Here is a 13,357-nt window from a genome sequence, read left to right on the forward strand (position 1 = left end):
AATAAATGTTCATGCATTGAGCCATCATGAAGCAAATACTTGTTGAGAACAAGTTTACATGCATTGAGCCATCATGAAGCAAATACTTGTTGAGAACCTGCTACGTACCTGTTCCTGGTGCCTGCGAATGAGATCGGCCAAGTCCCTGGCCTCACGGGGCTTGTATGCTGGGTACAAGGCAGAGAATAGACCAACAGATGTGTTGATATCATTGATATCAATGGGATAAAAATTCAAGCAGGGTTGAGAGTAGAGAGTGATGGGGACAGAATAAAGCCTAGACTGGGTGGCCAGGAGGATAGCTGTGAGAAGGTGGTGTTTGAGCTGAGACCTCAAAGAAGAGAAGCGGTTAAGGTGGGAACCATATGGGAGCTGAAAGGGAAGAGCCTTTGTTGGGGATATCCTCAGCATGTCCAAAACTAGAAAGTTCTTGAGGTTGGAATGGAGCAAGTCAGCTCAGGGGCCATGGGGAGAAGTCTACAATGTCTCCAGTGTGATTCAATTTCCCTGGAGAGTTATGAGCAGGAGATGGACTCAATCTAATTTTTTAAAATTCTTACTTCTTACTTAGAGAGAGAGATAGCAAGAGAGAGCAGGGGAGGGGTGGAGAGAGAGAATCCCATGTGATCTCTGCACTGGGCTCAAACTCATGAACTGTAAGATCATGACCGGAGCCCAAATTAGGAGTGGGACACTTAATTGACTAAGCCACCCAGGTGCCCCTCTAATTTTGCTTTTAAAAGGATCACTCTGCTGCTGTGAGGAAAATGGTCTCAGGGGGCTAAGTGTAGCATGGCCTCCTTTGGGGAGGCCATTGCAGTGGTCCAAGTACTTGACAGTGGTTACATTAAGATAGGTTGTGGAAGAGGGAGAAACAACAAGATTCAGGGTATATTTGAAAGTGGAGTGGTGAAGACCTGCGGATGCAGATGATGTTGGGATAAGAGAAAGACGTTTCAGCTGTGTCACAGGGTTATAAGTACTAAGCATCTGTAATGCTTAGAACATTGTCAAAAGTGTGGTAAGCACTAAAAAAACCTTAGCTATTGTTAAATATACAAGCGAATGTGTTGAGTAGATGATTGGGTATTCAAATTTGCAGCTCAGGGGGGAGGGGGGAGCTAGAGATACATGTTTACGAGTTAACCAGGATTTGGTAGCATTTTAAACCATTGGACTGGATGAAATCTTCAAGGGGATGAGTAGGGAATACGAAGACTGACGGTAGAGCCTGGAGGCACTTCGACATAGACTTGAGAGCAGAGAAGAAGAGGAGACCAGAGGAAAAATGAAAAGCAAGGAGAATAAAAAGCCAAGACCTAGAAATTCCTCTGAGAAGGAGTAAGTGCCTCCAAAAAATGGCAAGTTTTTGGAGGAACCTTTTGAAAAGTTCAAGCCAAAAGGCTTAACAAGTTTACCACACCTTCCAGTGGTCAGTCTCACAAAACGCTATTGTTTTTCAGCACTTGCTGGGATTATTCTAGTCAATTTCCACCTTAAAACACTTTACTCACTTATCTTTCAGAGCTCTCCGTGCCCCAGAATTTCCTTTCTCTTCTTCATGTCTTTTTATTATTTTTCCCACTCAGTGAAGCAAGTAACTACCCTGCCTGCCTTCCAAACTGAACCAGTTTTATTTTCTGAAACAGCCCCATTCTAGAAGCATGAGCTTTGCTTGCTACAAGAATACCTATTTGCAAATTGCTCAGGCCATTATAGAGGTGCTTCTTATATAAATACATTGGGCAGGGAAAGAGCCAATATTTACATAAATAAAATATTTGAAAAATTACATGTACATTTTAGAGATACCTGGGTGACTCAGTCTGTTAAGCATCCAGCTCTTGGTTTTGGCTTAGGTCATGAGCTCAAGGTTCATGAGTTTGAGCCCTGTGGCAGGCTCTGCGCTGACAACAGGGAGCTTGCTTGGGATTCTCTCTCTCTCTCTCTCTCTCTCCTCTTTCTGCCCCTCCCCAGCTCTTTCTTTCTCCTCTCTCTCTCAAAACAAATAAATAAAATTCACTTTTTAAAAATTGCATGTACATTTTTACAATGTAAATTTGAGTTTAAGATGCCAATAGCTCTTGAACTGATCATTTTAGGAGAGAGAACGCTGCCGTTTGGAAAGTGGTGTTTGGCATCAACAATCTCGACCACCCGTCGACGTTCACGCAGACGCGCCTGGTGAAGAGCATCATCCTGCACCCTCGCTACAGTCGAGCGGTGGTGGACTACGACATCAGCATAGTGGAGCTGAGTGAAGACATCGACGAAACCAGCTACGTGCGGCCCGTCTGCTTACCCGGCCCAGACCAGTCCTTGGAGCCCGATACGTACTGCTACATCACAGGCTGGGGACACATGGGCAACAAAAGTAAGCCACCATCCTCAGAAGCTCTTGCTTTTCAGCTTGTACCTGAAAAACACGATGTTACCGCCCAGCCTCTGGCACCAGGTTCCCATTTGCATTTCTAAAAATACAGCCACAGAGAGCGAATACGAGGTGCGTGTCACACACCCGCCTTCCACGCACGCGGGAGATGTCAGCACTTCCCGGTGTGTAGACCTGCCACGGTCACATGCAGCCCCAAAAGTCCTTCTCTGCACCCCAGATTCTTTCTCCAGGGAGCCGCTGCCGCTGCCCCGGGCTGCCCCGTGAGATCAGGTTTCTCAGTCTTGCTGGCTTCACGCCGTCTCTACCAGTGAGTGGCGCTCTGCAGGCAAAGTCACTCTCCAGAGGCCAGGCAGTTTCAGCCCCGCGGTCAGGCGGCTCGCTACATGTCCAATTCCCTGTTATGATTTGGTCTTGTCAACATCTGTCACAAGCTGTAAGTCCTTCCAGAAGGAAACCGGATTTGCTATTCGCCTGTTTCAATTGATTAAAATAGTTTGGCTCCCTAGATGATTTAAACCTACAAAACTTAAAAATTAAACAATTTGTACTACCTACTCCCAGCCCCATAATGGATTCCCTCGTGTTGTCGGACCTATTAAAAGTTTAGAATAAGAATGTAATCAATGAGACATTTACTTTACGGTAAGTGCTGGCCACCCAGACTGTATCAAGAACACCAGCACAGCTCTTGGGAATGCTGATGTATATTGATGTCCCATTATCCCTTAGCTACTGCCAATTTGAAGGACAGTTTTGTTTTTTTTTTTCCTTCTTCTCAAAATTCAGTCAGATAAGTCTGGGGCTAAGTTGAGTTTCTTTTCTATGTGATCAGTTGAGGACAGAAGGAAAAAGTCAAAAGATAGAAATGAGTCAATGCCTTCTGACAAGCTCCCATGGAAGACTTTTGAAGGCAGCGTTAGGCATGTGATGTCACCATTCCTGTGGCTCTTGGTTTTTCAGAGTTATAATTAGTACCGTGACGTGGTATAGCAGCAGAATATGCTTTATATTGTGTCTACTTGTATTGTTTCCACAATATCCACACCAAACTCAGAGCAATCACGTGACTTTGCACATACCACGTATATGGCCTGGCATGAAGAGCGAGGGTCTGAATTCAGTTAGAAAGGTCTGATTGACCCTGACTTTCTAGATTACTCTACAATGGAAAAAACAATGGCAATGGTCTATTTCACAGGATTATTGCAAAGATTAAAGAGGCCCAGAGTGCAGGTCCTGGCCTATTGTTAGCAGTTGTTCTTGTTGCAATATGTATTAAGAGGAGGAAAAGCACGAGCCAAGTGACCTAACCGAGTTACAGATGAGTCTGTGCCTCAGTTTTCCCGTGGATAAAATAAAGGACTTTGACGAGATGATTCCTATCAACACTTCTAATTGGAAAATTCTGATGCCAAACAAGACTAGTCTTTGAAATGACGCTTTAAGTAAAGATTTTGGTGCTCCTGGCATACAGATGGAATCAGTTCATATACAGTTAGCCTCATCTTGAGTCATCTTACCCTCTTACATATTGTGTTTTTTCTTCCTTTAAAAAAAAAAATCCAGTGCCTTTTAAGCTGCAAGAGGGAGAAGTCCGCATCATCTCTCTGGAGCACTGCCAATCCTACTTTGACATGAAGACCATCACCACCCGGATGATATGTGCCGGCTATGAGTCCGGCACAGTCGACTCATGCATGGTAAGTTGCTTTCTGGTTACTGAGGAGATTCAGTTCAGCGATAACATCAATGGGTCCATATAAACTCATTATGATTCATGTGTGGCCCTTTGGGAATATTTTTGGAAGATTGCTTATTACCAAATGTTTAATTATTCACAGTATGTACTTTACCCAATACCCAAGTGATCCTCCTAACTACCACCATGCCCTTCACCCAGGTTGCCCTCAGCTTTCTCATCTACTGCATGGGGAATAGCACCCTGGGTCAGCAAAAGGAAGAACAGCAATTGTCTGGCCCATCTTAGCAGCCAAGACAAACAAGTTCTATGAGAAGCTAATGGTAATCATGGCTCCAACCAGGCTTCCCCTCCCCGTCTCTCTTCCCTGCCCACAGCAGAGGGACACCAAAGGATGTTTTCAGCCATCAAGGTGATGGCGTTAAAGCACACACTACACCCCACCTTCCAGGGTGTGTGAGAGAACTACCTTTGTCTCAGGAGTCGATCGCTCCCACGTTGATTGCTTTAGGCACCCAGGATTCATAGTCATGTAGTTTCAGTAGTTTCCGTAGTCAGAGTAGTTTCCCAAGCATGCAAACTTAGCAACACAGGGAGGCGTTTTTATTTTCATATAATAAACATTCATTGCGTATTATATTGAACTGGAAACCAGGCAAGAACAAAAAGGTTATTTTTTGCTTTCCATTTTTTAATTTTAATTCCAGTATAGTTAACATACAATGTTATACTAGTTTCAAGTGTACAATATACTGAGTCAACAGTTCCATTTATCACCCAGTGCCCATCACACGTGCACTCCTTAATCTCCATCACTGATTTCACCCATCCTTCTACCCACCTCGCCTCTGGCAACCATCAGTTTGTTCTTTATAATTAGGAGTCTCTTTCTTGGTTTGTCTCTTTTTTCTTTTCCTCCTTTGCTTGTTTCGTTTCTTAAATTTCACATATGAATGAAATCATTTGGTATTTGTCTTTCTCTGACTGAGTTACTTTGCTTAGCATTATACTCTCTCACTACATCCGTGTCATTGCAAATGGCAAGATTTCATTCTTTTTATAGCTGAATAATATTCCATTGTGTATAAATAAACACCACATCTTCTTTATCCATTCATCAATCAATGAACACTTGGCTATTATAAATAATGGTGCTGTAAACATCAGGGTGCATGGGTCTCTTTGAATTAGAATTGTTTTATTCTTTGGATAAATACCTAGTAATGCTATTACTGGATCATAGGATAGTTCTATTTTTAACCTTTTGAAGAACCTCCATATTGCTTTCCACAGTGGTTGTACCAGTTTGCATACCCACCAACAGTGCAAGAGGGTACCTTTTTCTCCACATCCTCATTAACACTTGTTTATTGTATTTTTGCATTTTAGCCATTCTGACAGGTGTAAGGTGATACCTCATTGTAGTTTTGATTTGCATTTTCCTGATGATGAGTGACATTGAACACCTTTTCATGTGTCTGTTGGCCATCTGATATGTTTTTTGGAGAAATGTCTGTTCGTGTCTTCTGCCCATTTTTTAATTGAGTTATCTGTTTTGTGGGTCTTGAGTTGTTATCAATTCTTTATATACTTTGGATGCTAACCCTTTATTGGGTATGTCATTTGTGAATGTCTTCCCCCATTCCATAGGCTCTTTTTTAGTTTTTGCTGATTGTTTCCTTCACTGTGCAGAAGCTTTTTATTTCGGTGTAGATAATTTTAGATACAATAGATCATTTTATTTTTGCTTTTATTTCTTTTGCCTAGAAAAATGTTGCTGTGGCCAATGTCAGAGACATTACTGCCTGTGCATGTACATGCTGACTAGTTTTCCCAACACCATTTTTTGAAGAGACTTTTTCCCATTGGATATTCTTTCCTGCTTTGTTGAAGATTTATTGACCATATACTTGTGGGTTTATTCTGAGTTTTCTATCCTGTTCTATTGATCTATGTGTCTATTTTTGTGCCAGTAGCAGAAAGTTTTGATCACTACAGCCTTGTGATATAACATCAAGTCTGAAATTGTGAAACTTCCAGCTTTGCTTTTCTTTTTCAAAATCGCTTTGGTTATTCGAGGTCATTTGTGGTTCCATATAAATTTAGGAATGTTGTTCTGGTTTTGTGCAAAGTGCTGTTGGTATTTTGATAGAGATTGCACTAAATCTGTAGACTGCTGTAGGTAGTAAAGACATTTTAACAATATTTGTTCTTTTCAGTCCAAGAGCATGGAGTGTCTTTCCATTTCTTTGTGTCATCTTTAGTTTCTTTCATCAGTGTTTGATAGTTTTCAGAGTACAGGTCTTTCACCTCTCTGGTTAAGTTTATTCCTAGATATCTTATCATTTTTTGGTGCAATTGTAAACGGGATTGTTAATTTCTCTTTCTCCTTCAAAGAAGTTTATAACAGTGCTACTTATAACCGTGCCACTGCTATGAAAGACTCTTGTTATTTCACTCCTGTGGAGTAAATCAGATTGCCCCTCGCATTTTAGAATTGAAGAAGAGATCAACAATATCATCACCACTCACACAACATAATAAAAGAACACTTTGGGCGGCCTATTTCAAAACAGGCTAATCGGGGGGCTCGAAATGGCCCAACAGCGATTCCTTAATTGTCACGGGAAAGAGGGAGGCAGGTGGCTCCTTTGGGGTTTCCCTGAGGCCACAGTCTCTCTGCTTCCTGACCACAAATCGTCCACCTGAGGTGGCCGGTGGTGGAGGAATCCCTACCTTCATGCAAGAGGCCCAGGTTTGATTCCCCAAGCCAAAACAGAAAAAGAAAAAGAAAAAGTGTTTGGGGAGAGCTCATGGTGTGGATCTTGGTTCACAGAATGTGCAGCCTGAAGTTTTGGGTGAGATCCTATCTCTGCCTGTAAGACCAATGTGACCTGGAGAAGTTTCTCTAGAAAGTTTTCTCAGAAGATGGGGCTGATTCTAATTTTCAGGGTGTGGTTATGATTACCCGAGTCCATGTATGTGAAAGCCCCTATCTTTCACCTACGTGTGTGCAATGTCCGGCACAATGAATAGTAACTTTATCATTAGTATTTATCAGTTGGTGCTTGTGTGTTCCAGTATCTCTTCCAAGTGCTTTTTAATAACTCATGTAATCCTCACAACCAGCTCTTATGGCAGTAACATTGTTTGTACTATTTTACAAAGCAGGAAAATAAGGGAGCAGAGAGGTGAAGTGATTTGCCCCAAATCACCCAGCATGGAGGTGGTAGAGTGAGAATATGAACACAGGAAGTATAGCTTCAGGGTCCAGGTGTTCAACCTCTACACTCCCGGTAGCAGCAATTAGTGTGCATCCATCTCTCCCCGTTCCCAGCACAATCTGGAGGCCCACCCCAAATGAGTGCCTCTTCATCCCTTGTTACTTGCTAAAAGAGAAGGGAGGTGTTCTTTGAAAGAGAATTGAAGCCCAGGTACAGGCACAGCCAGGTTCATATCATATTGCCTGGTAGGACTAGGCCTTCCCGACCTTGGGAGTAGTAGGAATTCAACACTGTGGGAGAAGTAAATGCATACCAGATACTCCATAATACATCCCTAGGGAGACTAATACAAAACAAATCATCAAAAGCTACTTTTTTGTTTTTATCAGGTCTGGAGCAAGATTATTCATCAGAACCTTTCATTATCTTCCTTAATTACATCCGTAGCCTACATTGGAAGCTGTAGACCCTTCTGTGAAGGTCTAGAAATCAATCACGGGGATCAATACTGAAGCCCAACATAAACTTTGGCCTAAAGCCCAATATGACAAAAAGGAAGAAGACCAAAACGAGCAACTTGTGCCTTTTGCTGTACAATCCCTTGCGTTTGAATTGCTCCTTTCTCCTCTCTTGCTTTCCACTTGACGCTTGTCTGTTTGTCTCACTAGGGCCTAACTCAAAATCCCCATCATGGGAAGGCACTTTTGTTCCCGTCCACTTGGCGGTAATCGCTCGGTCCTTTGAAGATTCCTTTCTCATGGTCCTTAGACCTGGCTTTCAAGTAGAGTTACGCTTGGTACCCAAGCAGACTTTTGACCTCTCTGGGACAAAAAATAGTGCCTTCTTCATCTGCATAGATCCTAGCACAGAACCTTGCAGAGAAGATGCTGAATAGTTATTTGGCTAAATTCCTGATCTGAAAGTATAGAGATACCAGCCTGTACACATCCCCTTTTTTGTTGTTGTTGTTGTTAATGTTAATTACATTTGATTTTATTGACAGCATCTTTCAGTATACTGAACTCCCAAGTTACCATGTACCCCTTGCCCATTCTCTTCTCTGAACGGGCTTCTTTTTTGGAGGTAACATCGGCATGTCCAATGTTAATAACACTCTGACATAATAAGCAGCTCACCCTAATTAAGTCAGCATTTTGCTATTGCTTTTGCACAAGGAAAGACGAAACAACTGTGGAATTTGTCGGACAAAATGTTTCTAGTAAGTTTTGCTTTAAAAAAATTCATTTTGGCTTCCAGGCAGAGCAATTTATTCAGCCTCTTGCAAGGTCTGTCTATAATATTTAGGCTTATGGCATTGGTACGTTGCAAAGATCTCCATTTTCCACAAAGCACACAGTGCAGTCAAAAACTTTGATTTTTTTGAATTTTGGGGGAGCCTGGGTGACTCAGTCGGTTAAGCGTCCGACTTCAGCTCAGGTCATGATCTCACGGTTTGTGGGTTTGAGCCCCGCATCGGGCTCTGTGCTGACAGCTCGGAGCCTGGAGCCTGTTTCAGATTCTGTGTCTCCCTCTCTCTGTGCCCTTCCCCTATTCACGCTCTGTTTCTCTCTGTCTCAGTAATAAACAAACACCAAAAATTAAAAAAAAACAAAAAAACAAACAGGGGGCGCCTGGGTGGCTTAGTCGGTTAAGCGTCCGACTTTCGCTTAGGTCATGATCCCGCGGTTCGTGGGTTCGAGCCCCGCATCGGGCTCTGTGCTGACTGCTCGCTCAGAGCCTGGAGCCTGTCTCAGAGTCTGTGACTCCCTCTCTCTCTGACCCTCCCCTGCTCACGCTGTCTCTCTCTGTCTCCTAGAAATAAATAAAGCATTAAAAAAAAACCCAACTCCATTTCACAGGGCACCTGCGTGGCTCAGTTGGTTAAGCATCCTCCTTTGGCTCAGGTCATGATCTCGTGGTTTGTGGGTTTGAACCCCACATCAGGCTCTGTGCTGACAGCTCAGAGTCTGGAGCCTCCTTCAGATTCTGTGTCTCCTCCTCTCTCTGCCCTTCCCATGCTCATGCTCTGTCTCTCTCTGTCTCTCAATAATATAAATGTTTAAAAAAATTAAAAACAAACTCCATTTCACTCTAATAGCAGTAGTATTTGCTAACGCTTCTGAGACGAAGTAGTTATGGAGCTGGAGTCATGGTGTCAGATGGCCTGGGTCTAAAGCTAGCTCTGTGCTTCAGGCTCAGTGCCTCCAACACACATATAATAATTATTGTCAACTCATAGGGATTTCATGAGGATTAAATGAGCTAATTCAAGGGAAAGTGTTTAGAGGAGGATCAACAAACATAATTACTGTTTTTCTCCAACATGACCAGAGCGGGGAAGACCATCTATCTCATTCCAAGTTTGAAATTCTTACAGCACAAGGATTATTGGTAAATTCCCACCATGAATTCCCACATTTACATCCTTATTTTCCAGGATATCAATTCCTCTCTTTTGAGGCCGTGCAGAACATGCCTAACCTGTGATCTTTTCAGGTGTAACAAATATTAACATTTGTAAAGCCACAGTGTCTTAATTATATGTGGGTAAAAGAACTGCAACGCCTCAAGTTAGATGTCAAGAATGAAAATCCCCGTGCATGTGAAATAGAATATAGGTTATCCACAAAATAACTTGCTGGAAATAATTCTTATGTGGTGTTTTCCATTCAAGTACACTAATTGGACAGATCTTAAGATCTGTTAAGAAATCAAGCAAGTTGTCAGTGTCTTTTACTGAATGCACTCATTCACAGAGCAAGAATCTTGAAAATAGGGTTATTCTGCAATCTTTTTTCTTTTTCTTAAGTACTGTTTGGTGGAGAAAACAAAATCTTTGTTCCATTTGGGTACTTCCAACTTCATAAAATGACTCAAAGTTAAGGAGAGAGATCAAACTAGGAGAGAATTAGTTCTGATATGCTAAGTAGAATACTCTGGTTTCTCTTCAGATCATATAAATCTTTCGCCTTTTACTGATATGCTAAGTAGAGAAAATGATGCCTGATGTTAATATAGCACAGGAAATGACTGAGAAATCTTCTAATTTGCCAGAAAACAAAGAATGTAGCCCTTTCCCAAGGAACCTCCATTCTTTTAAGTTTCTTTTTAATGTTTTAGTTATCTCTGAGAGAGAGACAGACAGACAGCATGAGCAGGGGAGGGTCTGAGAGAGAGAGAGAGACAGAATCTGAAGCAGGCTCCAGGCTCTGAGCTAGCTGTCAGCACAGAGCCCGACACGGGGCTCGAACCCACGAACTGTGAGATCATGACCTGAGCTGAAGTTGGATGCTTAACCGACTGAGCCACCCAGGTGCCCCACCTCCATTCTTTTAAAGATCAGAGTGTAAAATGTTCCTTTGCAAGTTCCACTTGTGTAGTGGAAAGTGCCACCAGCTGGCACTGAGAGCTTTGTTAAAACTTTCCAAGAAGTTGGTTAAGCCAGGTTTGCCTTTATTGCACCCTCAGGATAACACGGACGCCATGAGGGCTCTGAAATACCAGTGACTAATGTGCACTGCTGTTCATTACAGGGTGACAGCGGTGGGCCACTTGTTTGTGAGCGGCCCGGAGGACAATGGACATTATTTGGTTTAACGTCGTGGGGCTCCGTGTGCTTTTCCAAAGTCCTGGGGCCTGGGGTTTACAGCAATGTGTCATACTTCGTCGAATGGATTGAAAGACAAATGTACATCCATACCTTTCTCCTAACCTAATTCCAAAGACGATCAGAGACTTTTGTCAGCTACCTTCAAAGCAAATGGCCTTTTTGACTGTGGAGAGCTTCCCGCAGAGAGCTGAACAGAAGCACTTTCCGTGGACCGTGATGCTCAGCCGTGCGCTGCAAATTTTCATGTTTGTTTTGGTCTCATTTTATGCAGTTTTGTTTCAACTTTACTTTTCTCTTATTTCAAGTTGAATGAGAGTCTAAAAAAAACCCAAAAAACAAAGAAAAGCAGATCTTGTTCTTTTGCCAGGCCTAACCTTGACCTTAGCACAAAATTTATCAGCCTTGGAATAGGGCAGGTGCTAGGAGAACAGGTTATGGAAAATTCTCTTTCTTCGAGTCACAGAGAGGACAGAGATCCCCGATGAGTAATCTTTGCCAGTGTTTGTTTCTCGAGCACAGTGGCAAATTGCAATATTAATGCTGGAGGCTCCCTTTTATTAAAAGCCAACATAATTTACAAAGTTAAATGTTTACTATTACTCTTCTCAAGTTTCCATAATTCTGAGAACTTACAGTGGACAGAGATAAAAGACAAGTAGCATCCATTGAGGTACCTGAAATGGAAACATATTGAACACAAAGTCTTCAGACATCAACATTAGCATTCCTCAGAGGACTGTCCCCTCTGAACTCAAATCAAGGATGTAACTTTATAGAAAAGTCTCCATTGAACCTTCTCCAGAGCTGACGTTTGTTCAGGGCGAATGGGCTGACTGAGATTTTAACAACCAGAAGAATATTCGTGGGAAACATTTTGTTTTGGCTGTGTGACAATGAATTGAGATTAAACTTTGCCAAGGAGAACTTGCTTTAGACTGGAGAGATTCAATTTTTGAAGATGAAAATTAAACTGCACCCGACCCCAATTCCATATTTCCCAATTTTCCTGCGTTCACCCATAACAATAGAGTCACAGAAACGCATCCCAAAGCACAGTTCAAGTTTGCCGGGAGTAACACATTTTGTAACTTTCCTTGAAGCATATTTAATATCTGGTGTTGCTGCCATTTCCTCCTGTTGATAATTAAAATTTTTTTAATGTTTTTAAGCACAAGGCCACTTTATGTGCATCAATCTCTCCCCACTAAAAAGCTTCACAATACAGATCTTCACATGTAAATGATTTAGTTAGGGATCCATTTGCAACATCCAAATGCCTTTCGAACAAGTAGGGTTCCCTACTAACCTTCACCAGCAAGCAACCCCCGCCCGGACTGCCTCAGCAGAGACTATCTGCAGTTTTATACATGTAGTTTTCTACTCTTTTCAACGTGTCCACATATTTCGGTTTCAAAAAGTTGTCTTGACACGTTCCATGTTAGTCCTCTCCTAGTCTCTAGTTTGTGTGAACCTACTGAGAATGTGAAACCCAGCAACGGGAATGACGGGCACAACTGTATGGAAGTTCAAGAACATGATGTCAGTTTTGTTATAGTTGTAGGTACATAATGTAATAGCTTTTAGCCTTGCTCAACTTCTGCTCAGTCAACTGTACCTATTGTACTTGTTTTAAATAACCTGCAATAAAATAAAATGGCACAATCCTTTTTTTTTTCAACGGACACGGAACCTGGAGAGCAAGTCCCAGAAAACTGTGCCCCCTGCTATAACTGTTGGCCTCCAGCCGCCAACCAATCCAAATTTACCTGTCTTGGAGCTCACTCTCACAGGAGGGTGCTCTTATTTTAGGTGACGGGTGGCTTTTTGAAATGAGAGGTTGCTAATAGTCTCAGGTCACTTAAGTGTCCAAAGAAAACTTTAGTCCTGGTAAAACTGCAAGAGTCTTTCATGTCTACAGAGTACATTTTGGGAGCCTGAAACAATTCTTTCATAAATCTTTTGGGATAAAGTTATACCGCAAAAGATATACTATTAATTTTTTTCTGGCTCCAAGGAACAATGATCTAATGCTGGGTCCCCTCAAATTTGGGAAAATATACTGAACACCAAAATGTAATAACTTAGTATAAAAGTTATTCACTTGTAAATGAAGCCTGTTAAGGGCTTAATATAGACCCCAAATCTCTTTTGCCTGAGGGCTAGCTGTGTTTCAGAATCCAGAATTTTTCAGAATAAAAAATATAATAGTTTAGCATTCAGTAATACAACACATCCGAAATAATATCTGAATAATTACATTAAATAAATAGCTTTACATCTGTCTGTTAATTTGTGCCTAATTTATGAAAAACCTGTTTCAGAGCTCTTGGGACTTTACAATTGTGGGTAAGAGACTGCGGACTCATAACACGAATACTCGAGTTTCTTCTACTCTTATGTACAGATACTTGACATCTGGAAACCTGACT

The 13,357-nt window shown here is 41.9% G+C and overlaps 1 protein-coding gene across 3 annotated transcripts in view; it reads left to right on the forward strand.

The window, feature by feature from the left end:
- Positions 1 to 13,357, forward strand: part of CORIN (corin, serine peptidase) — a 244,707-nt gene that overhangs the window by 229,781 nt on the left and 1,569 nt on the right. For 2 of the 3 annotated variants that reach the window (XM_077757821.1, XM_077757823.1), the window contains 3 exons: positions 2,103 to 2,374; positions 3,962 to 4,095; positions 10,852 to 13,217. In XM_077757821.1, the coding sequence (XP_077613947.1) occupies positions 2,103 to 2,374; positions 3,962 to 4,095; positions 10,852 to 11,034 (589 nt within the window). In that variant the 3' untranslated portion in view covers positions 11,035 to 13,217. Of the gene's footprint in view, positions 1 to 2,102; positions 2,375 to 3,961; positions 4,096 to 10,851; positions 13,218 to 13,357 lie in introns of those variants that run through there. The other variant, XM_077757822.1, reaches the window with a different exon arrangement.

The sequence above is a fragment of the Crocuta crocuta genome, unplaced genomic scaffold (assembly GCF_008692635.1).
Source record: "Crocuta crocuta isolate KB4526 unplaced genomic scaffold, BGI_CrCroc_1.0 scaffold282, whole genome shotgun sequence".
NCBI lineage: Eukaryota > Metazoa > Chordata > Mammalia > Carnivora > Hyaenidae > Crocuta > Crocuta crocuta.